The 27,984-nt window shown below is 42.1% G+C and overlaps 2 protein-coding genes across 6 annotated transcripts; one reads left to right on the top strand and one right to left on the bottom strand.

The window, feature by feature from the left end:
- Positions 1-40: 40 nt before the first annotated feature.
- NLRP6 (NLR family pyrin domain containing 6) lies at positions 41-25,207 on the bottom strand. Of its 5 annotated transcripts, none has more exons than XM_083499908.1 (10): positions 23,284-25,207; positions 18,471-18,586; positions 10,273-10,580; positions 9,757-9,798; positions 6,577-8,233; positions 5,684-5,770; positions 4,302-4,472; positions 3,596-3,766; positions 1,647-1,820; positions 41-573 (listed from the first exon to the last, which is right to left on the bottom strand). In XM_083499908.1, exons 3-10 carry the CDS (start codon positions 10,556-10,558, stop codon positions 387-389), a joined length of 2,775 nt encoding a protein of 924 aa, XP_083356034.1. In that variant the 5' UTR covers positions 10,559-10,580; positions 18,471-18,586; positions 23,284-25,207; the 3' UTR covers positions 41-386. The 5 variants fall into 5 exon arrangements, 4 of the variants coding, with proteins under 4 accessions (XP_083356034.1, XP_083356035.1, XP_083356036.1 ...); XM_083499909.1 differs by having other exon boundaries at positions 18,471-18,575; XM_083499910.1 differs by lacking the exons at positions 18,471-18,586; positions 23,284-25,207 and adding an exon at positions 11,123-11,296.
- Positions 22,299-26,903, top strand: LOC310705313 (secretoglobin family 1D member 2-like). The gene is made up of 3 exons (XM_083499946.1): positions 22,299-22,461; positions 25,214-25,404; positions 26,631-26,903. Exons 1-3 carry the CDS (start codon positions 22,407-22,409, stop codon positions 26,676-26,678), a joined length of 294 nt encoding a protein of 97 aa, XP_083356072.1. The 5' UTR covers positions 22,299-22,406; the 3' UTR covers positions 26,679-26,903.
- Positions 26,904-27,984: the final 1,081 nt, after the last annotated feature.

Below are 27,984 nucleotides of genomic sequence, written 5' to 3'. Positions count from 1 at the left end.
GAAACTGATGTGGAATTGACATGCATTCTAGACGTACTCCTTTTTAGCTTTCCTGTGTCACAATTTAATTACACCTTTTTGTAAATATGATCACACTTATGTATTTAATGATAATTGAGATTTTCTTGCTGCATGAGGCTAAAGATGGAGAAGACAACAGACTGGAAAGGAGATTTCTGTTTGTCACCAGCAGCAATGGAAAAGCTGCTTTTTTCTTTTAGGGAACAAGGTTGAAGAAATGTGAACAAGTGCCCATCTACTAATCATAAATCTCTAAACAAAATTTAAATCAAATGCAGATAATCAAACTACCATTTTAACAGATTAGACAACCACTAATTAACTTTATTAGAAAAAAGCAAACCCACCTTCCCCATGTTGTAGGCCTATAAGCTTATTTGTATTCTAAAGTTATGCTGCTTCAATTTTCTAATCCTGCTTCGCTTATCAGCTTCCAGGTACCTCTTCAAATCATCGTTATTTTGTAGATCAAGCTCTCGCAGAGACTGGTTTGTTTTGAGAGCTGCCAAAAAGGCTTCCCAACATGCCTCTGTCAGTCCACATGAATCCAACCTAGATAAAAGTTCATAAGGAGATGGTTGCTTGTAAATGAAAACCACCAGGTTCAAAATCTATTGCAAATAACTCTCAGAAGGACAGTTGTCCTAGATGACTTTGCATTCTTCTAACTGAAGTTTTGACTGAATTGCTTCTATTGTAAGGAAGCTTCTCATAAGCTATTGGCCTATTGTTTTTAGTCCACCTTTGCTATCTAAATGTGAGACCCTCACCCTCCCCCCAAAATGTCTGCAAAAATATCCAAGATGATCACTCTTCCCACTGTAATGGTTTCCTTGAAACTAGTCACTAAAAAATCAAGTGTTAAAAACAAATGAACATGAAATGCAATAACAGAATCAGTTAAGGAATAACAATAAAAATACATGTTAAAATCCTTCAAGAAGTTTCATATACTTATAATCTGCCCCAGTAATAAAGTAGCAGCCAGTGTAGCACTCCAAACAGAGATGTAATATGATGACAGGGTGTCATTCTTGTTAGTGCAGAATGCAGCAGTAGTAGTAATTTTATTATTTATACCCTGCCCATCTGGCTGGGTTGCCCCAGCCATCCTGGGAGGCTGCCAACACATATAAAAGCATAATAGCATGATTGCTAACTGCAGTTTGATGAAAGACACTCCGAGCCACAGAAACAATGTGGCCTCTAGTGAAAAATGTTGATCCAGATGTACACCAGACTGTATCTGCTCGTTTAGGGAGAGTGCAGTTTGTCCAAGGCAATTGGTCTACTTTTTCAGACAGACCATTCACCCACAGCCCCTCCATTCCAGCTTGGTTTCTTTTCTCCCGTTCAGACCACCACAGTGTCCAAGCATGGGCAAGATCTGCATTGTTCTCCTGATACTTTGGACAAATAGACCTGGGTGCTTTAGCATACTGATGGCACCATGCCCCAAATCTTCCAAAATCTGTTGGAAGCAATTCTCATCCAAACTTGGTGTACAGCTGATAATCAATATCTTATTCCCAATGTAGTTATGAACCACTTTGTCAAAGGTTCCCATCACTGTTCAATTTGCTTTTAACATCCCTATGATATTTCAAATACTTTGAAACAAGTACCTTAGTGAAACTATTTTGCAATTTGGATGTCGAAGGCCTTCGCATAAGAGCTGCACACCAGCCTCTCCCATTTCTTCATTATGGCCTAGAGACAGCTCTAGCAGGGACTGGTTTTTACAGAGAACAGAAGCAAGATTCACACAGCAAGCAGCAGTGAGATTGCAACCAAGCAAGCTGTTCAAAGAGATGAAAAATCCATTACAAAGTTATTTACATGGAAGTAGCTTAACAGGCTTTTAAGTCCAGCAGCAGAATATTTTTACAATATCTGCCTTTACAGGGTCTGTAACTTATTGCAACGAAAATAAAATGAGTCCTGTAGAAGAAAGGTCACTTTATGTACTCATTGAGGACCCCCACCCCCATCCCCAAGATTTAACACTTTGCATCCATTTCCCAATCTGACTAGTTTGGCTGACTTTCCCTATCAGTGGTGGCTTATGACGGAAATGTCTCTGCTTGCAAGATGTGCACCTCTCCCTGGTTTTGCCACAGTCATGATTACGCTAGGCTACCTGATTAAATGGTCCCATGTGATGGAACTACTACTGCACCTTCTTAACTAGCCTGTTAGGAAGAAGAGATGTAGCAGAATCTTGCCCCCAATGTGCTGTCTCTTTGTTATAAAGGAATATGACATTTATGCCATCTGCAAAGCGAGTCTGCTTAAAAATTTGAGCCTGCTGATGGGGGGGTGTTGTCTCTGACAGTTAATTATTCATTTCATTTCTATACCACTTTATATTTTAAAGAAAACAGTCTGGTTTGCAACACATTAAAACATCAGATAAAGCATTACTGGAGAAAGTCAAATAAAAAGTATACATTCAAAGCAACATAGTTAACAGGATCCTAGAATATTACCTAAAGATGTCAAAATAAAGCATTATTAAGTTCAACAACAGGATGCATATTTAACGTAACAACCAACCAACAAAAACTTAAACATTTCAAAAGAAAACATAACTAACGGAAGTCAAATACAAAATGCACATTTAAAACAGCATAATTAACAAGAGAATAAAATCTCAAGCATTGTTGCTACCAATCCTGCCAGGGCAGGTGGCGGCAGCTGTGGAAGCTCAGGCTTGCTGACTTGGGTCTGCACTAATCATAGAATCATAGAGTTGGAAGAGACCACAAGGGCCATCGAGTCCAACCCCCTGCCAAGCAGGAAACACCATCAGAGCACTCCTGACATATGGTTGTCAAGCCTCTGCTTAAAGACCTCCAAAGAAGGAGACTCCACCACACTCCTTGGCAGCAAATTCCACTGTCAAACAGCTCTTACTGTCAGGAAGTTCTTCCTAATGTTTAGGTGGAATCTTCTTTCTTGTAGTTTGGATCCATTGCTCTGTGTCCGCTTCTCTGGAGACAGCCAAGATAGTCTCTATATGGTTCTGCTGTATTATGTCCTAGGAATGCCAAATCAAGTGTCTGGAGGTCCTAGTCTTTGACAAAATCTCAAATGATGTGTGATTTTCTCCATTACAGCTATATTCCAGAGTGAGCAGTACCAAGTGTCCAGTGTAAGAGTTGGGCTGTTTTCTATTGAGTAGCAATTACTATTTCGTTCTGCCATCCTGTATAAGACCACTTCTTTTGACAATACATTTACAGTGTATCATCAAAAATCTTCAGTAGCATTAATTTCAGGCAACAAACAATAGTTTCTTTAGTAATATGTGCTATTTTTGTCAAAATTGAGTTGGGGCAATGTGTACTGTGTTTAGGAGAAAATCTATACTGAGCCAGGCAATTCAGATGATGCTAAGTTTTTTTTAAAAAGCCAGTGGGGGGCTGTGGCCTCCAGAAGCTGTTGGACTACAACTCCCACATCCCTGGGCATTGGCCATGCTAGCCAGTGCTGATGGGAGTTGAAGTCCAACAGTACATAGAGAGCCACAATTTGCCTATGATTGCAATAAGCCATTGGTCAGGTCACTTACCTGAGTACCTGCAGTTGGCAGTCTGGATGCATTAACATTTGGCAGAGCTCTATTAGTCCAGCATCCCCTATATTGTTAAAGTCCAAATAAAGGATTCTCAGGTTCTGGTTTTTAGGAACAATAGAGGCTAGTTTCTCACATGACTTGGGGCTGAGGTTACAGCAACGTAATCTGAAAGGTTTAAGTGTTCAAGAGGAATTAATGATGACAATGTATTCAGTAAGTTGACTGTGTTTCAAAAGTAGGTCATGTTTTTTTTAAAAAAAACCAAAGTAGAAGTCCCATTATCGTTGGCATTTTCCTTAGCCGTAGTGCTTTGTTTCCTTTGTCCTCAGAAAGCGCATTAGAGATGGACTGACTAGCACAGTGAACAATATTCTAGATGTGGTTGCTATGCCAAATACTTATATAACAGTATAGATAGTTACTAATGTGTTTTAATTTATTTTCTTATTCCAACCACTGAGTTTGCCATCACATTGACTATCCACTTACCCTCCAGTGACTCAGAAATATAGATCAGTGGCATGGAGATTTGCAGTGTCAGGACTCGGAGCAGAGCATCACAGACTACAACTACGGTATGTCTTCCAACCAGGCTGGGTATCCTTTGGCACAAGAAGGCCACTTTGGATAGCAACCCTGGCAAGTGTAACCCAAGGTTCTGCCCTTACGATTTTGATAAAAGGCACCCATGAGCACTCACCTCAGTGTCTGCAGTTTGCAGTTGGGATGCTTGAGTGCTTGACAGAGTTTGATCACTCCCACTTCTCCTAGGTCGCTTTGCTGTAAGTTGAATTCTCTGATGTGTTGATTCATGGTGAGGACAGAGGTAAGAATCTCAAAGGAAGCAGCTCTGAGATTACATCGCTTAAAACTGAGGAAGAAATAGGGAGTCAGTCTTCCCTTTCCCAACTCTTTGCAACTTCTTTAGGATAAGCTTTTAGACTGTAGGAGCCAAAGAGAAGAAACACCATGGTGCATCTGCAGCAGCGCAACCAGATGCCTTCATCTGCTGCAACAAAGCACGTCTCTTCTGCATTGGTCTCTCCACAGCAGGCACTGCAACCATCCAACAGCTTGACCTCACCCCCAAAAGTACACTCCTCCATTGTCTCCCGAGACAGATGGGTGCCAACAGGAAGTGAATCATACTAAGGCCCACGCCTATACTTTTGACTTTTAACTAGTTTGACATGGATTGGCAGCCCCTGATAACAGACGTCTCCTTTTTTAAATCAGCTTTGGAAATGCAGTCTACTCATTTCAGTAGTGACTTTAACTATTCATGTGATCATCAACAGAATCTCCTTGCACATCAAGGGAAAAGGCCAGGCTGCATAGCCCTATCCATTAGCCAGAGATGGGGCAGCTGCAGGGAGCTGGCTTCCCCCCTCCCTCCTCAAAAGACTATTCTACTCCAACTTCCCACTGCCTTCATATACCAGAATGTCACACCTTCCAGTGCTCTAGATTTGACTTGCTGCACATTTGTCCAAAAAGTTGGCTGCTGCTATCTCCAAACAATAAAAAGGCCTTTACAATGGATGCTACTTTAAATAACCTAAAGCTGCAAACCTAAGAAAAACTATTCCTATCCAAGGTAACAGTTGCCTACAGCAACCCTAGACTTCTATATGGTCTCATATATATTATTTTTAAAATTGCATTTATTTCCTGCCTTAATGGTGTAAAATAGAGAGCCATGTACACCACCTTCAATGCCTCCCTCCACTCTCAGACTCTGTCCGTTGAAGATGAAGGGCTGAAGGGACATTCCAATTGCATTCAGCAGAACATACTGAAAGCTGGGAACCCTAGTAATACAAGCTTCCAGATCCTGAGGAGGCTTCCCGCTGAACAGGCTTAGAATCTCCATACAGTCATGTGGAGAGATGCTGGGGTGGGAGTAGTGTGCACAGCCCTCCCAGTCCCTACCCAGTTTGTGCCCTCAGGCATTTGGCTGAGCCCCCGACAGGGCTGAGGGCACCTGGGCCCTGGGCATGCCAATGGAAAGCTGCATGAGATGAACTAAGCCAGAGTTGCACAGGACATGAAAGAACAAAAGTATCATTGCCAGCTACCTACCAGATCTCTCTTACATTACACCTTGGATCCTTCAGTCCTTCAAATAGGAGAGGCAGGTTTTCATCCACTCTTCCATTAAAATATAAGCTAAACAAAATAGAAAACTGTGTTGGATATACTATGCAATTGGATCATACAGCCGCAGCAGGCAACGTTGCATCATGACCTGTGAAGTTGTAGGGTGTGTTTTACACAACTCCTCCAGGGCACAGAGACAAGATTGTTGATCAAGAGTAATTTTTAGCCCTAGAGGATAAATGTTGACATATGTGCTCATTCTGGGTGAAATCACTTCTGAAAGAAGTTGGCATAGCCATAAGCAACAGAAAGGCACATTTTCGAATATGAAAAGTCAAATTCACATTGAGCGAAACTTTCCCTTGATAACCAAAACTAGGACTCTTTCATGAAGTATGCACCAGCAAAGCTGGGTTTGCCACCAAGTATATGCTCAAAAGGGAGTGATGGCCATGAATGAACATGTACAATATAAATGTTTGCAAATACGTGTTTGTTGCATTCAGTTTGAGCTTTAGCAACTAAAATTTTATGTGCTCTGGCTTAACAAAATGGGCTCTTTGGAAAAATCTGTGCCCTAGATTCACTGCTACCCATGCTCTAGTACCCTTGAACATACCTACATACAACATAGAATCTTAGATCTGGAACATTATTTGGCTTTCAGAGAATTACACCTTTTCTTAATATTTTTTTTTAAACCACCTATATATTTAATCATAATCTAACTATGAGGTTGCCATTGCATGGGCCATAGTGGTCAAAATATCCCAGGAAAGGGCATAATTAAATGGACCAAAGTTTTGGTTTGCACTTTAGCTAAAAACAAAAACCCTGAACTGATCTGAACAGTGTCTTCTGATGGGTTCACATACCTTGACAAAAAAAGTAGATATCCAAGATGGAAGGACTGTTCTTTACGACAGTGTCTCAGGCAAAATGAAATAACCAGAGAGTTGAATGCGTTCCCTAGGCAGTTATCATACAGCTTAATCTCAGGGATACAATCCATTGCTCTTCCCACAAACTCTTCTTCTTGAATTTCATATAAGCAACAGAATATCTCAGATTGCTTTTGACAGCTCTTTGATGCCACCTCAGCTTCGATCCAGTCCAAAAGCACTTGTTTCGTTTCTGAACAAATTTTACAGCCTAAACTTTTCTCTATTGTTTTCTTCCTTTTCTCATTTAAAAGACCAAACAGAAAGCGGACTGTCAACACTAAGTACTCATTTCCACCCTCTCCAAAATCTTTTAGCAACTTTCTCACGTCTTCATAACTACAATCTGATTTGTCGGCCATTTCTGGTATTTCCTCTAGCACGTAGGACAAGGCCGCAAAAAATTCTTGGAAACTTAAGTGGATGAAGCTGTAGGCAGATTGGCAATCAATATCTTGCTGGAAAAGTTTCTTGTGAAGGAAGAGTGACCGGATGTCAGCCTCCTTTAAGCCATGTTTTTGGAGGTCATCATCCTCAAAGAGTATTTTCCTTGTCAAGACTCCTTCTCTGGCTAAGAGACAAAGGTTTTGGAAATGTTTCTGTTTACCTCTTTCCAACACTGGACTGTGATCTCTGAGTAAGCTAGTTAAATAAAACATGTATACACAGGTAGTTGTTTTTGAAGTCTGCACAAGATCTTCTCCTCTATCCATCTGCTGCTTCATCACAGTGCAGATGATCCAACACACAATGGGGACAAAGCACATGGTGAAGAGCATCTCATTTGCTTTCACAACCCCAAAAGCTTGCACCGCTTGCCTCTCATTCCCAAAATACTTGTGGAAATACTCTTCCCTGTCCTTCTCAGAAAACCCCAGGATCTCTATGTAGCGGGGGTACTTCAGACACTTCTGCAGTTGCTCCAGAGCAATTGGCCTTGTAGTGATGATTAAATAGGATTTGGGAAGAATGCTTTTCCTGACTAAACTTCTCAGTACAACTTTCACCGGCTTCTTTTGACTAGGATCGAAACACAGATGTTCCTCATTGGATTCTAAGGAAAATTTCAGTTCATCAAGACCGTCGATTATGAACAGGAGCCTCTCTGGGTTTGCAAAAATATCTTCCAGGGGAGCATTTCTCTCAGGACAGTTCCAAAAGATTAAATCAATCAGACTCTGCTGCTCAGTCATCAAGTTAATTTCTCTGCAGTTTATGTAGAATGCATAATCAAACTTGCCTTGGTAGAGTTTGCCAACTGCCCAGTCCAACATAATCTTCCTCGCTGTCATTGTTTTTCCAATCCCAGCAGGCCCTTGGAGCACAACAGTTCTAGGGTTCACTCTGTTATCATCGGGATCAAATAAAGCTGCAATACTACCTGGACTGGCTTGCCTGCCCATCATGTTGGCATGTTTCCTTCCTGTGGACATAATTTCATGCTGCTTCTCTTCCAGCAGGCAATGTTTCTGAATGATCAAGAGTTGGGTGTATCTTCTGTTTAGGTTCACCCATTGACCAAGGAGGGCATTTTTGTCTTGAATTACTTGATATTCTTCCCATACATATTCTCTGTATTTAATCCTGTAATCTAATAACAAGAAAGAAAGCACTGGGGGAGAGTACATGAAACAATGCAAACGAAACGTTTAATGATATAGTTCTCAGGAGTAGACTTTTGATATTGGTTTGGGCTTCCTGCAAATGGACTCCCCACCCCCCACCCCCGCAGACACAGACATCCACAGAGGTAAAATGCTCCATTTGGATGAAGTGGTTTGAATTAAAACAGATTTCGAAGAGCTTCCCTGTAATCACAGATCAGCTACTCAGGAATGTCAGCAACTCAGGAACATTAAGTTCTTGATTATTCATCTGTGCCTGTCCCACACCTGACATCACATGGAAAACAAATTGGGACCCTACTGAGGCTCGTGGATGCTGGGCTAGATACTGGACTCAGATCCAAGATGCTTGTGCGCTCAAGCCCTAACAAAGGAATTGCCAACATATTACCTTCCTGATGCTGTTGCCAGCACAGTTAATTGTCAGGGATGATGGGAATTGTGATCCTTCATCTGGAGGGCTACAGATTCTCCACTCCAGCCCTAATACCTTACTGTGGCTGGAGTCTCTGTACAGGGCTAGAAGGTGGGGTTAGATGCCTAGAAGGTGGGGTTAGATGCCTTGTTTACCTGGATTGCAGTGGCAGGCAGGCAAGTCCTGAGAGGCTGCATGTAGGTGTGGCCAGGGTGTGACCCATTATTGAAATGGACTGCTGGACTAGGTGGGCTTTTGCTTTGGTTCAGAGAAGGCCTGGCCTGCCCTTATATTTCTATGGTCTGCTTGTACACAGGGAGGAAGGCCTCAGCACTCTACCCTCCATATGCAAACAGGACTCTAGATCATTTCCATAGAAAGGAGTGCTGCTGCCCTGTATATATACCATATTTTTTGCTCTATAAAACTCACTTTTTCCCTCCTAAAAAGTAAGGGGAAATGTGTGTGTGTCTTATGGAGCGAATGCAGGCTGCGCAGCTATCCCAGAAGCCAGAACAGCAAGAGGGATCCCTCTTGCTGTTTTGGCTTCTGAGATTCAGAATTTTTTTTCTTGTTTTCCTCCCCCAAAAACTAGGTGCGTCTTGTGGTCTGGTGCGTCTTATAGAGTGAAAAATACGGTATATTGTGCAAGACCATGTTCACCACTTTAATGGAATAGCAACTGTTAAGTTGTGGGCGAACATATCAGATGACACAGCGATTCTTCCAAAGCAGCTCTTTATTTGTAAGCTGGAACAGAACTAACTGAAGAGCTCAGTCAGCCTGCTTATATAGAGCTCCAGAACAATTGTAACTGTTGCAACTTTCTAAAACTATCCAATCACAGAACGTTACTTTCGATCCTTCATTTGCATAACTAGCTACAGTATCCCCCTGCTGGCCCAGGGTGAGAACATCAGTACATAACAGCAACCACCCAGATCCAACACCCAAAATCATGTGCATTCAGCAGCTCTCTCAAAATACTTTCAAGTGAATCAGATTTGCTAAGGTGTTAAACCCAAACTTCTAAGGCTTTGATAAGAGGAATGACCTGCTGTGGGTTTTATGTACCTTTTGGTGATATCTCCAGTGCTTTCTGACCGGACACTAAACCTGAAAGGAGAATTGAAATTGTTCTTAGAATACCTGTTTAGTTTAGTGTAATCTGACACATGTATATTATTCACAGAGGGACACCTGGTGGCCCAAAGAAGGATTATCTCAAAATGCATTGGGCTTGAAATAAATCTTTCTTCAAGCAACTGGAGTTTCTTCCTTTCTCTGCCCCCTAGCTTAAGCTAAAAGACAATGTATTCCCCAAAGCTATCTGGTAAATGTAATAGTTGAGTCCAACTAAGTTTCTCACATACAAATTCAATGTTGCAACCATTGCAGTGGTGTGCTGTAGTAGATAATTCTGAGCAAGTTTGCCAGACTCGATAAGTGTAAACTCTTTGTACATAATCATTTCATAACTCTTTTCTAGAAGACACTTGCACTCTGGACAGAAGTGGTAAGTAGAGCTAGTTGGATCACTTGTGTTAAGCACAGCTTGTTCATGTCGCAGGTTTTCTCAGAGTCCCTTACCTTTCTCTTTCTCTTTTCTGAGTTTAGCAGCAGACTGTTTCTGATTAATATCCGAGAGCACTTGTATGGTTACATCTATTGCATCATCTTCACCATAAAACTTGAGCAGGAGATTCTTGGTATCTACCCTGTCCGCGTTCTCTAGCCGACTTCGGGGAATTATGAAACGCTTTCCTTCGAGGTCTGAATAGGAGAGCTTGTCTTTAAACCTTTTGAAGTCTTCCTGAGAAAGGTCATCGAGCACAAGTAAGAGCAGGTCACTGATTCGGCTGCTCTTGTTTCCCATCGTTAAGCATCAAAGAACTAAACTGAAATATAAAGAAGAAGCAAAGTACAACTTTAATTACATAATTTAAAAGGGAAATTTAAAATAAAAATGGTGGATGCGATTAGTTGCCTACAGAAAGGAAAATAAATGGCTGCATATCCAGGTTGCTTGACTATGGCAAGTGCTATACTCTCAGACTGGGGAAACTCACTCTATACTAATGTGTGCATGTATACTTGTGTATGTGTGCACTGTCTCTGTTAGTTTTGAGAGATCAGAGTTATTTTTTGGAATGTTTATTTTAATATGAATCAGTTTATAAAATGCAGTGCTCACAAACTGCTCCAAAGTTGCATACCTATGCCTTGAACGCTGCTGCTACTACAACTAATGAGGATTATGGTGTTTGAAAATGCGTTAAACACTGCAAGGAAGTGAAAGGGGCTACTATGAAGGCTCTGCCCAACTCTGACACAATGCATTTTTTTAAATGTTTAAAAATAGGATAGAAACAGGAAATTTAAAGGAAGATGTTTTAACTAAGAACATCAGCAGGACAGTGATGCAAGAAAAACTGCTTACAGTCTTCAAGCAGTAGCGGTAGTTGTGGCCCCCAGAGTGCCAGGGTGCTGAGGATCAGCTGCACAGCTGGCTGACGTCAGTAATGGCCTTAGAGGTTTCAGTTCACATCACGAGTCAATGGTGGTCACTCCTCGTAGCCCTCCATGGGCTGCAAGGAGGTTCAGGCAGGGGGAAACCAGGATTTATGAGGTATAAGCCCTGCTGGCAATGTTCCCCAGTGCGGTCTGGGGAGTTTACTGCATCCCACTGTAAGCCCATTTCTGCCAACTTGAAAGGCAGAGCAGGTGTGACCTGGCAGTGTGTCCCTGCCATGGACGAACCTCCGTCTTCGGCGTGGCTTGTGGTTGGTTCCTCTATAATTAGGACAACTGGCATTAATCAAGAGGCGCTCCTGGCCCGCCAACTTCAATCCTAATTCAGTGTCTTTCTTTACTGCATTTATACTTCCCACTCCCCTCCTCACTCCCCAGTGGCCTCCAACCTGCTGCACACGAGTCCGCAACGCAGAGACAAAACGAGACAAGCAACAGTTGGATCAACAGGAACAACAGGACAAGACAAAGGAGCAGCCGTTTCCATGGAAGCTGTGACAGATGCTTTGCTCAAGATAAATCAAACTCTGGAGTCTCTGACAAAACAGACTTCAGAGAATACACTAAAACTAACAGAAATTTCAGCAAGACTAAACCAGAATACAGAATCCATAAATAAATTGGTGGAGGAAAACGCCACTACGCGTCAAATTGCCGAAGACGCTAAAGCTACTGCGGGAGAGACACAGGAGAAGTTAGAGCCGATCGCCAAGAAGGTCTATGAGCATGATGCAACTTTGGCCTTGTGGGAGTTACAGAGGAAAGAGAGGAATTTAAAAATAAGACTGATTCCGGAGAATGAAGGAGACAACCTTGTGGAATACTTGACAAGGGAGTTTGTGGACTGTTGGGACCTCCAGGAAGACGAATTCAAAATCACGACTGCCTTTAGATTGGGCAAAAAGCAAAACAGAAAGACCCCGAGAGACTGTTTGATCACACTCAGATCCAAGGAGGAAAGAGACAAAATATTGGGACTACACTTTGAAAAGGCCTTGCAAATTGGAAACTCAGCTGTACAGATCTTCAAAGACATCCCAAAATACATTCTGGACTTAAGAAACTTTTATAAGGATTTAGCCCTTCTACTAAAGAAAAACTCTATCCGCTTCAGGTGGGAATTCCCACAAGGGCTGTCATTTGACTACAAGGCAAACAAGGTGAAAATAAAGACAATTCAAGATAAAGACAAATTTTTGGCAAGATACCAGGAGGATCTACAGAAGGGGACTGTGGACGTACTTGCAGAACAGAGGAGAGCGTTGGACATCCTGAATCTCTCGTTTGGACAAAAACCATCACCATCAGAAGAAGAGCAACAACTGGGAGCTGTTGGAGGAGCCTCAGAAAAATAGCAAGATGGCTCTGCAATTCCTCAGTTGGAATTGTAATGGGCTCAATGGGCCTTTGAAGAGAAGACAAGTATTTCATGTATTAAATAGAGAACAACTGGACTTGATATGCTTACAAGAAACTCATATAACTAGAGCCCACAGGAGATTACTTACAAATAAAAGGCTAGGACAAGAATTTATCTCATCAGACAAAGTTAAGAAGAGAGGAGTGGTAATATATGTGAAAGAGAAATGGGCTCCAAAAATGATATTCAAAGATGAACAAGGGAGATATCTGGCTGTGGAGATACAAGTACAAGGAGAAAAATTTCTAGTTGTTGGAATTTATGCACCAAATGAAGGCAAATCCGACTTCTTTAAGAGACTTCATGAAACGTTGATGGATTATTTGGATTACAATATGATAATCATGGGAGACATGAATGGCGTGGTCTCCACCAATATGGACAAGGCACAAAGACTAACAGTCACCAAAGAAGGGAGACTCCCTAAGACTTTTTTTGAAATGACTGAAAACATGGACTTGATAGACATTTGGAGAACAAGGAACCCTCTGGAAAGAGAGGGAACCTTTTTCTCCCAAGCAATGATGACCTGGACCAGAATCGATCAAATCTGGGTTACTAGTGGAATGGCTCCAAAGATTAAGAAAGTGGAAATCTGCCCAAAAACTTGCTCCGACCATAACGCCGTGAAGATGGAGATGAAGCTCACAATAACTGGTCAATTTAGATGGAGAATGAATGACACCCTCTTTCATGATAAGGAGATCCTCACGAAGGCCCAAAAGACTCTAAAAGACTATTTTGAAATAAATTTGAGGACCGACGTGGAGAAAAGAGTGATCTGGGATGCAAGTAAAGCGGTTATGAGAGGATTTTTGATTCAACAAAATTCAATAAAGAGGAAAAAACAAAATGAGAAAAAAGAGAAGATTTTGGAAATGATAAAGGAAGGAGAGAGGAAATTAAGAACAAAACCAAAGTCTCAAGACATTTTAAGAGAGATCAAGTTATATCAAACACAATACATGGAATTGATGAACCAAGAGATTGAATGGAAGATAAAGCAAATGAAGCAAAAGACCTTTGAATCAGCAAATAAATGTGGTAAACTTTTGGCATGGCAACTGAAGAAAAGGCAGAAACTAAATACAGTTACAAGCCTTGAGGTGGATGGAAAGAATATATCTAAGCCCAATGAAATCAGAAATTGCTTTTTAAGTTACTTCAAAAAACTCTACACTCAAGGCCCGCAAAATGAAGAAGATATAGACAAATTCCTTGGAAAATATGGATTACAAAACATCTCTCATCAAAGTAAGATGGATTTGAACCAGAGAATCTCAGAACAAGAGATAGAGGCTGCCATTCAGAATATGCAACTGGGCAAATCTCCGGGACCAGATGGACTGACTTCCAGATACTACAAATCGCTGAAGGAATGGTTGACTCAACCACTAAGAGAAGTTTGTAATGAGATCCTTGAGGGAAAAAGGGCGCCTGAATCGTGGAAAGAGGCATATATTTCACTCATACCAAAGTCAGAGACTGAAAAGACCCAACTCAAGAACTACCGCCCAATATCACTCCTTAATGTGGATTACAAAATTTTTGCAGACATTTTGGCAAAAAGATTTAAAAGAGTTTTGATGCAGAAGATTCATAAGGACCAAGCAGGCTTTCTCCCTAAAAGACACCTGGCAGACAATGTAAGGAATGTAATAGACATTTTGGAAAAGCTAGAGGTGAATATAAACACTAAGGCAGTATTGATCTTTGTGGATGCGGAGAAAGCCTTTGACAATATTTCTTGGAGTTTTATGAAGAAGAATCTTCATGGGATGGGGGTAGGCCGGGGTTTTGAGAATGGTATGGCTGCAATATATTCTGAACAAAAAGCTAAACTGATTGTAAACAATGTTGTGACTGAGGAACTTAAGATAGAGAAAGGAACACGACAGGGGTGCCCGATTTCCCCATTACTTTTTATTTCAGTTCTGGAGGTGTTGCTGAACATGATAAGAAATGACCAGCAGGTTAAAGGTGTGCAGGTCGGAGCTAAACATTATAAGTTAAGAGCGTTCGCAGATGACCTAGTATTGACTTTGCAAGAGCCAAACACTAGTACGAAAAAGGTATTAGAAATAATACAACAGTTTGGCCAGGTAGCTGGATTTAAGTTGAACAAGCAAAAAACCAAAGTTTTAGGGAAAAACCTAACAGATATGGAAAAGGAGAAATTTCAAGAGGAAACAGGTTTGACTGTGGTCAAGAAGGTTAAATACCTAGGGGTCTACTTAACATCTAAGAATCAGAATTTGTACAAGGACAATTATGAAAAATGTTGGTTAGAAATCAAAAAAGATTTAGAAATATGGTCAAATTTGAAATTGTCAATGTTAGGCCGAATTGCAGTAATCAAAATGAATGTATTGCCTAGAATGTTATTTTTGTTTCAGACCTTGCAGATTATTGATAAGATGGAATGCTTTAAGAGGTGGCACAAAGATATTTCGAAATTTGTCTGGCAGGGCAAAAAGCCCCGAATTAAATTTAAAATATTGACAGATGTTAAAGAAAGAGGGGGGTTTGCCCTGCCGGACCTGAAACTGTACTATGAGGCAGCAGCTTTTTGCTGGCTCAAAGAATGGATGCTCCTCGAGAACACGGACATCTTAGATCTGGAAGGTTTCAATAACGCTTTTGGTTGGCATGCATATCTTTGGTATGATAAAGCTAACAGTGCCTTTAAAAATCACATTGTCAGAAAAGCATTGTTTAATGTTTGGATAAGATATAAAGATCTATTGGAAAACAAAACCCCTAGATGGGTGTCACCAGTGGAGGCTAAAGCAGTGAAGAAACTCAATATGGAGGTCGGATGGCCGAAGTATTGGGAAATTTTAGAACAGGATGGAGATAAGTTCAAACTACAAAGTCAGGAGAAATTGAAGTATAAAGTAGAAAATTGGTTCCAATATCGCCAAATAATGGAATTCTTTAAACAGGACAGGAAAGTCGGTTTCCAGGTGGAAAAATCAAAATTAGAAACCGAACTGTTAGAACCCAATACTAAGAATTTATCTAGAATGTACAACTTGTTGTTGAAATGGAACACACAGGATGAAACAGTTAAATCGGCTATGATTAAGTGGGCTCAGGATGTTGGACATAACATTATGTCAGCTGACTGGGAATGGTTATGGAACACCGGTATAAAATTTACGGCATGTAATGCCTTAAAGGAAAACATTATGAAAATGGTATACAGGTGGTACATGACCCCAGTCAAGCTAGCAAAAATCTATCACTTGCCCGATAACAAATGTTGGAAGTGTAAAGAGACTGAAGGTACCTTTTATCACCTTTGGTGGACATGCCCGAAGATTAAGGCCTTCTGGGAAACGATCTATAATGAAATGAAAAAGGTACTTAAATGTACCTTCTCTAAAAAACCAGAGGCCTTTCTCTTGGGCATTGTCGGCCAACTGGTGACAAAGAAAGATAGAGCTTTTTTCATGTATGCCACAACAGCAGCAAGAATACTCATCGCAAAGTATTGGAAGACACAAGATTTACCCACTGTGGAAGAATGGCAGATGAAAGTGATGGACTATATGACACTGGCCGAGATGACAGGCAGAATCCGTGACCAACGAAAAGAGACGGTGGAAGAAGAGTGGAAAAAATTTAAAAGTTATCTTAAGGACTACTATAAACTTAATGAATGCTAAAATGTTGTGGTTTTCAGAAGCAAAAGGGTACAGGGATACAAGGTTAGACTATAAAAGAGGACTAAGATGATAAAGATTGGAAAGTAACAATTGGAAGTTGCTAGTTGAATTTTGGACATTGGGATGCAGAGAGGGGGGGTATGGGGAAGTCCAAGAAAAGAGGTTTATGAAAATATGTTTGAAACTATACGTGTATGTTTGTCATTTTTAGTGTTTGTCTGTTTTTCTTAAAAATTTTGTAAAACCAATAAAAATTTTATAAAAAAAAAAAAAACAAAACGAGACAAGCAACAACCCCCTGCTGAAAGCAAAGTATAATTAAACAATGGAAATATAAAAATAAAGAGCCATGACTGTTAAGTATATGAAACATAATGAGAACATTGTAGAACACTATAGGGTGGCTCATAACTCAATGGGAAAGTGAGCTAGGTACTATAAACGACATTAAGATGACTCAGGTGCTCAGTGCCTACTTTGGCAATATCTGAGCTGCGCCCTCACCCACTCAAGATGGGGCATCTGACAGTGGTACTTTCAGGGCAGCACAGAGGTCCAGGGCTTGTTTAAAAGTGTGGCACTTACTATAACAGCTACACTGGTACCAGGTTACAGACACTTCAGGTTACAGACTCTGTTAACCCAGAAATAGTACCTCGGATTAAGAACTTTGCTTCAGGATGAGAACAGAAATCACGCGGTGGCAGCAGGAGGCCCCATTAGCTAAAGTGGTACCTCAGGTTAAGAACGGACCTATGGAATGAATTAAGTTCTTAACCCGAGGTACCACTGTACATGATGAGTACCTGCAACTTTTCTTCTAGAATAAAAGCACTGCTCCCAAGTATTCTGGAGAGATTTGACCCACTTTGCCTTTCAACTTCCTCAGCAATTGTCCAGTAATTGGTTCAGTTACACTTATGTCTTGCATCAGGTCCTGGGTGTTACCCCACTGGGGCCCAGAGTCATTGCCCCTCTGGCCAGTTTCATGACCAATTGTCTAGGGCAGCGGTTCCCAATTGCGTAATCCACCCAAGGGCTCTGTGGCACCATTCACATAACAAAAAGTACCATAGAGATATCAACATTTGAAAATGGCTTGGCTTTTGAAAAATGCGTCCATGGCTTGGCTTTTGAAAAATGGGGGGGGGGGGAGGGCACAGTAGTTAGCTAATTGGGAACCACTGGTCTAAGGCACAGTCATTTCTGATATCTAGAAATGTTATATCTTTGTCATTACTGGAACTCACACCTACTCAGTCTTTGTGGGAGTAACTGAAGTCACCCATTCCTACAGCCAGTGTTCCCCCACCCCCCAAAAAATGTTTAGGGGTATTCTCATTTTCCTACTCATGTTGAAATACTGCCCCTCAATGAGGCCAAACTTCACAAAATGTTTAGGGATATGCGTACCCCCAGAAAAAAGCACTGCCTACAGCACTTCCTCCTTTAGATACCTCCCTAATTTCATTCTCCATCTCACAATCACCCTGGGGATTTTGGACAGGCAGACAATAGTACACCCCTAGTCCTAAATTACTCTTGTGACCTGATATCAACACCCACAAGGATTCCATGGGGGAATCTACCCTTTTTGAGATTTCTAACATGGTGGATTCTATGTTGTCTTTGACCTACAGTGTGAAACCACTCCCAGTATGCCCTTTCTGGTCCCTCCTGTGGAGTTTGTCTTTAGAGAGATAACCATGTCCCACTGGTTCTCTTCCTTCCACCAAGTTTCCATTATGCCTACTATATCTGTGTTCTTTACTTTTCCAGAAACTGTCTCACCTAGACAAAAACTAATGACAATGTGAGGCAATAGAATATTTATTGATACTTAACTTTAATACTTAACCTTGAACATCTGTAAATCTAAATCTATAGGCGTTTATCGGTGTTCAATCCCATTCAGGATATTTTGCCAAAGTAGCTGTTCCATTTAAAAACAAAACAACAGCAAAACCTTTCACCAGAGTTAGGACTTCATATGCAAAAGCCCCATTGAAATATATGGGAATTGAGTTATAGGTACAGCTCATTCTTAAGGCGCTTGTGAATAAGTTTCCAAATAGCAAACTTCATAGATGACAGTTGGCCTTTCATCAACACTATGATTAAAACCGGCAAATACTGGAAGATAATAAAGAAAATTATGTACTTACCATTAGTTAGCAAGGATAATGCTGTGAGTAAGAAATCTGGCTATGCCTTGGATTAACTTGGATCCACTTTCTGAGTGTTCAGAGGAGATTCCTACCTTAGACCCCCTGAAGAGGAACTAGGAAACATTTACATCATACTTGATGGTTGCAAAACTGTCAAACCCAAATCTTTCCTGTTTTCTGAACTGCCCTAAATGCCATCTGACTGATATAAAAGGGAATGTGTGTCTTGTTTAGCATTGTTTCAGTGTGTGCTCAGTTTCAGAAAAAAGAAAATACTTCTCTATTCTGTGAATTTTACTTCTTCGACTTAGCAATTGCTTAATGGAGTGTGTTCCCACGGTGCCTGTTGTCTCCTCAATTATTACTCTCTTGGCTTCTGAAAGTTCCAGGAACCTGAGGTCCTTTGTGGGCATGCACACAGATGCATGTGTTTTGTCTGTGAAATTGCACAGCAATACATCTTACCAAAGCAAACCTTTCAAAAATGTCCCATAAAGAGCCAAATGTTCATTAAAAAATAATAATTCTTTCTATATTTACCACTTTTGCATAAAAAAGAAGCTTCAAGATCCACTAAATTCTTCCAGCTCTGTTCTTTTCTGGCCAGGTTGCTGTTAACTGCTTCACCGTTTACATCATTAGGCAAGTCCTGCTGCTCGTGCCCGGAGAGCTTTCCTAGGCAAAAAAGGAACGGGGGGGGGGGTTAAAGAAATGGGGAGATTCTTTTTCCACTCTCCACGTGTGCAGCACAGGGGGGATCCCCCCCCATCAAATAATCCATGGAAATCCAAATTAATTAGGCAGAAATTTCAGGCTTCCACCTGGATGTTGTGTTTAGAACATGTCAAACATGCACACACAAAACGCATCAAATCCACTTTAGACTGCCGTGTGTGTACACCCTAAGAGGAAAAGAACAGCATAAAACCACATGCCACTCAAGTGTGGACACACTGCGGGTGGGGGATGGTTGTTTTAATGTGTGTAGTGACATTTTGCTGGGTGGCACCGGTGCTTCTATTTGCTAGTCACCCCAGCACAACCAAGCCATCTTGTTTCCACCAGCTCAAGCTGATGTTGCGCAAAACAGATGTATTAAAAGTCGAACTCAAATTGGTCCTTGTTGGGCTACGAGGCAGGAAAGGGGGAAGGAAAACAGTTTGTTTCCAAATCCTTTACCCCAAATCAGTGGCGTAGCGTGGGGGGTGCAGGGGGGGCCGGCCGCAACATTTGGGGGTTAGGGGGCGCAAATCCACAGGTTAGGGGGCGCAAATTACTTGCCTTGCTGACAACCCACGCTACGCCACTGCCCCAAATTGCTGCCTGCCTCTTGCCTTTACTGCTTATGTCCTTCTCCAAACAGCCCTCTGGCTCTCCATGTGTGGAAGTCTGGATTTCAGCTCCTCCACACACATGGGAGGTTGATGGCAAACCCAAGGCAAGGCAGCATCCTGGGTTAGTCACTGGTGACCCCTTTTCCTCTCCTAAATAACAGCAAAGAAAGAGATTTCTAGAAAATGGGCAGAGGGGACCTCTCAGGTTTCACAACTCTGAAGTCAGCGGAATAGTACAGCCCCTCAACAGGATTTCCTTCTTCCATTCAGTCATGCCTTCAGTTTTGCCTGAAATCAGAGGAATATTGCAAGCCTTGTAGAAGGCATGCCAGTTATTTTCAGCCCAGAACAGCTGGTTCTCTTCTGGCACCTTATCAGCAAAAGTAAAGCTGCCCCGCACACTTTTACCGAAAGCTCTGAGTCTGAGGCCCCTGCTTGGGGGCACCACTGAAGGCCTTTGTGGGTGCCCAGGCATCCATGAACACAGCACTGGGTGACTCCTGTCAGTTCATTTGAGGCCAGTTCATATATTTACTCAGCCTATCTGTCCTCTTTGCTTGGGGGAAGATTGGGTTGGGTAAGTACATGAACCAGACCATAAAATCTTTTCTGCATACTTCCTAATTCTCAGGTGGATACTGTTGCATTATAGGGGGCAAGGTTTACTCCATTGTTCATTTCAGTAGATTTCCCTGTCAATATTTGTTAAAATAAGAAGATAAATGTTGCAGAAAATTATTGAACCAAGACTGTTTATGATTTGGCGGGAAGTCAAAACCAAATGTTAAAAGGGCAGGTCATTTTGCTGCCAACACCGTCACTAAGTGCTAAGCTCTTATACCGTTAGGAATTAGCACTGAACAAATGCCACTAAATTATTTGTTTAAAGTCATCTTAGTTTCCCTTTAATGGTGGGAGTAGTCCACTAGAACAGTATTAATAATTTCATAATTACTGAAAACATGAGTTATTGGTTAGAAATGAACTGGTCAAATTCCTATTAAGAACAATGTAACCTTTCAAATCAGGATGCGGGTGGCGCTGTGGGTTAAACCACAGAGCCTAGGACTTGCTGATCGGATGGTCGGCGGTTCGAATCCCCCTGACGGGGTGAGCTCCCGTTGCTCGGTCCCAGCTCCTGCCCACCTAGCAGTTTGAAAGCACCTCAAAGTGCAAGTAGATAAATAGGGACCGCTCTCTGGCAGGAAGGTAAACGGCGTTTCCGTGTGCTGCTCTGGTCCGCCAGAAGCGGCTTCGTCATGCTGGCCACATGACCCGGAAGTTGTCTGCGGACAAGTGCCGGCTCCGGGCCTCTTGAGTGAGATGAGCCCGCAACCCCAGAGTCGGTCACGACTGGACCTTATGGTCAGGGGTACCTTTACCTTTAACCTTTCAAATGAAGAAATTTGAGTTTGACAGAGCTAGAAATGTCAATTTATAACCCCAAAGGTTTATTGCCAGGTTCACTTAACCTAACAATAGTAATAATGTTTCTGGCTAGTAACTGTCAGTACTTTAACAACTTAGCCTAATTTTTTAATAACAGCCGTGTTTATTGTACCCTGGAATGCTCACCATTTTGGCTGATTCAAAAGTAACTGCTGGAGTCTGTCCCCAGGTCATTCTTTTAATGGATAAAACCACAATTTAAGGTTTTTATATACTTAATATAAAGTCACCTGCTTCTATTTGGGACACGGGTGGCGCTGTGGGTTAAACCACAGAGCCTAGGACTTGCCGATCAGAAGGTCGGCGGTTTGAATCCCCGTGATGGGGTGAGCTCCCGTTGCTTGGTCCCTGCTCCTGCCAACCTAGCAGTCTGAAAGCACGCCAAAGTGCAAGTAGATAAACAGGTACCGCTCCGGCGGGAAGGTAAACAGTGTTTCCGTGCACTGCTCTGGTTCACCAGAAGCAGCTTAGTCATGCTGGCCACATGACCCAGAAGCTGTAAACCAGCTCCCTCGGCCAGTAAAGCGAGATGAGTGCTGCAACCCCAGAGTCAGCCACGATTGGACCTAATGGTAAGGGGTCCCTTTACCTTTTTACACCTGCTTCTCCAAAATTGCCCAAACCAATTTTGTTGTTTTATAGCTTCTTCAGCTGTCACTACTGACAAAGTTTATCTAAAACAGAGATTAAGGCCTGTTTCTGTGTTATTGGTCATACCTGAACTGGACATGAACTTCTTTGGCACTAATAAGCTTTTCAGTTCCTTTTACATTTTAATGTGATCCTACATACTGTAATTCATTCTTCTTGAAACCACATGCTTCACTTCTCCAGTTTGCAAAATATCCTTTATTGTTTTGCATTTGTGCATAGCAGGAACAAGTGGCTTCTATGGGCCACTTCATTCTCACGGGAACAAGATCAAAGAGCTATAGTTGTACTTTCCCCTCGCTCCTGCTCTGGAAACCTACTTCATGAACAAAGATGGCTTGAATTACATTTCTGAAGAATTTATTTCTGTAATTTGGCACAAATTCAGCTGGGTGGAAAACCAGCAGTCTCCTATATATATTTAAGCTTGGTCCTTAACTTTCCAAAGAAAGTCCATTGCCTGTTGCCATCTGGTACGCAATAGACAACCATCTCCACCATGAAGCTGACAACTGTATTTCTCCTGGGCACTCTGTTGGTTTGCTGTTATTCGGGTGAGTTGCTTAGCCCATTATAACAAGACATTTTAGTCTCAATGGACCCTTTTGGGTAAGTATGGATGCTTCCATAGGAAAGAGTTTCATACTGGACAATTTCATACTAAACAGTTTTCCTTAAATACCTAAAATTTGTAAGTCATTGTTACCCTGCTGCTCAAATTAGTTTTCAGTAGCAGTATAAAGTCGCCTAGCTGTCAGGCTTCAGGGAATCCGATCCCCCACCCTCCTGGCTGACAATCAGAAATGGGAAAACAAGAAGTTCTTACCATGGTATTTTATTCAATATTCACAGAGAGAGACGGAGGATGCTGCCTCTCAGTTAATGGCGTTGCTCCGAGTAAAGTCCCACCCCTTCTGTCTCTCCTATTATACATCATCCCTGCGCCGGCTGATCTGCGCTTTCAGCCTCTGTGCTTTCTGTTCTCCTACTCTCAATGCACGCCGGGTCCTGGGAGAGGAGGGGTCAGGAATGCTGTCTAAAGACACTGAGTCTGTGAGCTGTCTCCCCTGGTGCTGCTTCTTCCTGCTTCTCTCCCAATATTTCCCAGCTTCTCCCCTCTCCAGCCTCTGAACTATGACCTTCTGCAAACCACTATCTAAATCTATACTGTCCTCCTCTTCTCGGGAAGGTTCAGGAAGAGGGTGGGGCGGTCCCCACCATTCCTCATCAGTCCAGTCCCTGACACTACCCCCAAATGCATTTCATGGGCCAGTCTCTCTCTCTCTCTCTCTCTCTCTCTCTCTCTCTCTCTCTCTCTGTGATGTCCGTATGGTTGGATGGAGCCACCCTCCAAAGTCAGCTTTGCTGCAGCGTACCCTGATAGCTCTGTGGCAGGATGGGTGCACCAGCAGAGCCAATCCAGAGCTTCCATTGGCATACCCATGCGGCTCTGACCTTGCCGCTCCCTACTCTACCTCATCCTAGACTCGCCCAGCTAGAATGCAGTGACACCAGTGTTAGGAGGATGGCTCTGCCCCACTCACAATTGCTTATTAGCATCCGGTCTTGTGAGTAAATGGATCTGGGCTTATGTGCTTATTTTTGCTCGTACAGTTTTCTTTGGACATATGTGGGGGGAAAGTATTTCACCCCACAGGTATTCTGGGTAAAACTGTTATGTTTATATGCAAAGGCTAGCCTGCACCAGCTGCTTAGTACTGGAGTTATTTAGAAGACAACTTGGTCACAACACAGAGAGTGTCTTGCAGAGCTGTAAATAGCTCAAGTCTTTTGTTATCATTACAGTGAATCTACCTGAGAGAGAGAAAGCTAGAAGTCTCCTGCCCCAAGGGTGACCCCAAAAGATAGGGTTGGGAAAGAATAAGGATGCACACACATGTAGTCTTTGAAACCACACAGGGGTTGGTTTTTTTTGTACACAGCAGTTTCCATTTGTACATACCTTAATGCAATAACATCATACAAAGCTGCAGCTACTACCCCTGTTGTCTGTACACACAGGTGGGCTTGTTTTCAACCTTGTGTGCAATGACATTCTCTATTTCGCTCAGTGTTGGAACAGACCATATACCGTATATACTTGAGTATAAGCAGACCCAAATATAAGCCGAGGCACCTAATTTTACCATAAAAAAACTGGGGAAACTTATTGATTTGAGTATAAGTCATTTCACCACACCAGAGGCTGGTGGCAGCAGTGGCGGAGGAAAAACAAGCAGCCTGAAAGGGCTGCTTTCGGGCTGCTCATTCCTCCTCCTCTGCCGCCAACAGCGGCAAAGGCGGCGGAGGAGGAAGGAGCAGCCCGAAAGGACCCTCACTTGAGTATAAGCTGAGGGGGCCTTTTTCAGCATAAAAAATGTGCTGAAAATGTTGGCTTATACTCGAGTATATACAGTATACACATAATAGCCTTTCAAAAGAGGGGATGGAAGCCAGTGTGTTGATATGCTGCGGATATATTCTAGTATACAGAGGAGGCTAAATGACTGCACTGTTTCTTATTTTGCCTATTTCATTCAAAGACAAGTTAAATATGATGAGGGCTAGTGGCACAGCCCTGCAATGTCCATAGGGCTTCCCCAATAGGAGGAGGAGACCTGAGAAAGTGCTCTCTGTGTATGCATGTAGGCAGCAAGCACTTGAGAAGTGCATTATCGGTGCAGAACGGATTATAACTGTTCCAGCAGAATGTGTTTTAGATCAATGAATAATTTGGGACAGGGATGACATGGCACCTGTATCCAGCACTGAATGTACATAATCATGCCATGTGTGCACACCCAAAAAAGAATAGGCGAATTCTGTGTGAGAGTCTCAAGAGGATTTTGGTGGTATGGTGAGGAGGTTAAGAAGACTGGTGCCTGGATCTGTTTCTGGAACTTATTCTGGAATAGAAGATCAACTGTCTCCTGGACACCCAGCCTCCCACCCCAAGTTCCAATTTATGGACATGACTGAAATAATAAAATCGTTGTCATTCAGGGTCATGGAATCTGGCATGCTGTTTCATTTACTACCCTAGGAAGCCAGTTAGCAGGTGAGAAAGTGGAAAGCTGAGACAGATTCACAAAAGTAACAGATTAATTAAAAATATTTTAATCTGTTATATATTTGGTTTTTATCATGCACTCATAGTTTCTGCTTAACTTGAATACCCTAGTTAAAGCTACACTACCTGCTTTTTGCCATGTGATATTTAACTGGTTCAAAGCCTGCTAACTTTTATCACAATTCAGATTTCCTCACTCAAAATCTAATTTTCAAGCATTTTCCATTCCTTTCCAGCTACTGCTATCAAAACTTGCCCTGTTCTTGTTGATACTCTCACAAACTTCCTTTTCGCCTCGCATGATGACTACATGAAAGCAATTGATCGCTTTGCCACCACCGAAGAAATGAAGAAAGCTGCTTCTGTGCTTAAACAATGTGCAGTTGGGCTTCCGGAATCCGTTCTAATTGCAAAAAGCCAAGTGCTGGTAATTATTTTCACACACATATACCCAACACTTAAATCACAGTTTGGGGCAAATTCACAAATGCACATTCATTATTTGAGGACTTGAAGGTCTAAAACTGATATGACAGATTGCCTCAAGTCACCACAGACACAATATGTTTCAGTGGAAGTAGGTTCCGAGGCCTTGTTCAGATATGGCTGTTTATCACATCATGACTCCAGCATAAGCTGGCTGGGTGTCTGTATGAGTTAACTGTATTGTTTATTTTTCATTCAATAATAAATACTAAAGTCAGATAATAAAAAAGAACTACAAAGAGAAAGTTTAATTAGATAGCAAAAAAAGGCTGTAATAAAAGCAGAGAAACACAGAGTTAAAGCAATCCATTAAAAGTTCAGAAGATCCAAACTGTCTTCATCTGTTGCCTAAAAATTAGAAAATTGGCACCAAAAGTGTATCTCTGCTAGGAAAGAATATTTTGCAACCAATGAACATAGCTGTCAACGTTTCCCCTTTTTAAAGGGAAATTCCCTTATTCCGAATAGGTAAAGGGAAAAGTTGACAGCTATGCCAATGAGGGTTTCCAGCCCCTGGGGATTGGTAGTGAAGGGCAAAAGCTCCCACATTAAAGAAGCACATTCAATCTCTGAGATTAGGGCAGGAGTTGTCAACCTTTCTGGGCTAGAGGACACATTCAGAATTTTGAGAAAGCACAGGGCTCTAGTTATAAAATGGCTGCCACATGTAGAAGAGCAGAAAAAGAGACAGGACACAAAATGGTGCAGAATTCCTCCCCATCAGCCATCTCCATCAGTGGAGGAGGAAGAATCACCTATATTCGCCCCTACTGCACTCGCTCACAGAGAGAAGCTCTTTGCACCTCTCCCCTGTTCAGCACAGATGGGAGGGGGTGTGTCTAATCCTGGCCTTCACTGAAATGTAGCATGTTTAAAGGGGCATGCATGGTCCATCTTGGAGAGGCTGAGTAAGTACAAACAGGAACTGTGCAGGAAAAGCAATCAGTCTCTCATGCGTTGTAGATTTTTGAGGGGCTATTTACTGAGACCTTTTGCAGGCACCACAGGAGGTACTGGTGCCCTCAAGCGCCATGTTGGCTAACCCTGGATTAGGACAGCCTAGACACGACCTACCATATCAGAGACAGATATGATTATATGATTAGGTTTTATCCTATTCTCCATGTGAATTACAGCATACATTTCTATTGGCAATCTTTGTTCCAGTTAAATATCCTGCATGAATGTGAAAAGCCACAACTGCTGCAAAACTGAAGCTTTGAGGAATTCTCCTGGTCCACCAGCCCCAGCCAGGACAGGAACCCAGGATGATCATGCTAGCTGTTGATTGTGATTCCCTTTCACCGATCTTCATCCTGCTGAAACGTATATTTGCTTCAAGAGCCGTTCTTCTCTCAAATGACCCCGCTCTTCAAGATCGGGCATCTTCACAGGCTTCTTTCTAGTCTCTTCTTTCCTTAATAAACAAAAAGCATACCAGTGGCGTAGTTTGGAGGTGTGTTTTTTTAAAAAAGAAACAACTGATAACAGCTCATCTCTTCCAGGGTTTCTACCCCAGTCTGTATCCATAGTGCACTTCATTAAGTTTAATAACTTTGATTTTCTAATTTATGGTTTAGGTTCATACGTTGTGCTTTGTGTTGCCCCCCCCCCCTATAGACAAAGCCTTTCTTGCTTGAAAATCATTTTGTGAATTTTTTTCCAACTTGTCTTTAGCCAACCCCACTCCCCATCCACCTTCCTTTCATTCAGCAGCCTGCCATGTCTACCCATCCTTCCCTCTCACACTTTCCAAGTGCAGCCAATCCCAGCAAGCCATTGTTACCAAGGCGACACATGGCCCAGATCATGCATTAGTCACACTTGAACTTTACAGGCACATTAAATCTTTATGAATACACATTACCATGTGTGCATGTTATTTTCAAGATCATGGGCCCAGAGTTGTGATATGCCACAGGGATGTTGCATTGTGCTATAGTTTCCAGGGCAGTCACCAACGCATTGCTGAACTGGTTTATTGTTACAAAACACCAAAATGCTATCAGAGAGAAAAAGGGACATGAGAGTGAAACTGTCAAAACGATAACAGAAAAAATGGAGTAAAACTTGGGCAGATAATTCAAAAACACCACACTGCCTGGACCAGCAGCTTACTTGCTCGTTTCTGTGACAGAGCCAAAGGATTACCCTTGATGGCACAAGTGAAATAGTAGCACCTTTCTTTCTACTTTCCTTCAAAAATATAGTTAAAATATATGCAATATGTGATATTTTATGAGACAAGCGGCAAAAGCAGGCAGAAGTATAACAGAATGGCAGAAAAGTTCTCATTTTAGCTATGGTCTAAATCAGAGACAGTGCCTGGCTGAAGCTAAGCAGGTTGGCCAGACCTGGCCTTGCCTCGTAGCCCGATGACCTGCCTCAGGTGGCACCACGAGGGATGGGGCAATGAATATATGAAACTGCTCTCCATGGTTTCAGGCAGGAGCTTTTCCCAGCTGCACCCGGAGACACCAGGGATTGAACCTGACACCTTCTTCATGCAGTGTAGATGAGC

The sequence above is a fragment of the Podarcis liolepis genome (genome assembly GCF_965112155.1).
Source record: "Podarcis liolepis genome assembly, chromosome: 1".
NCBI lineage: Eukaryota > Metazoa > Chordata > Lepidosauria > Squamata > Lacertidae > Podarcis > Podarcis liolepis.
The sequence above is the reverse complement of the archived record's forward strand: the minus strand, read 5'-3'. Positions and strand labels throughout refer to the sequence as shown.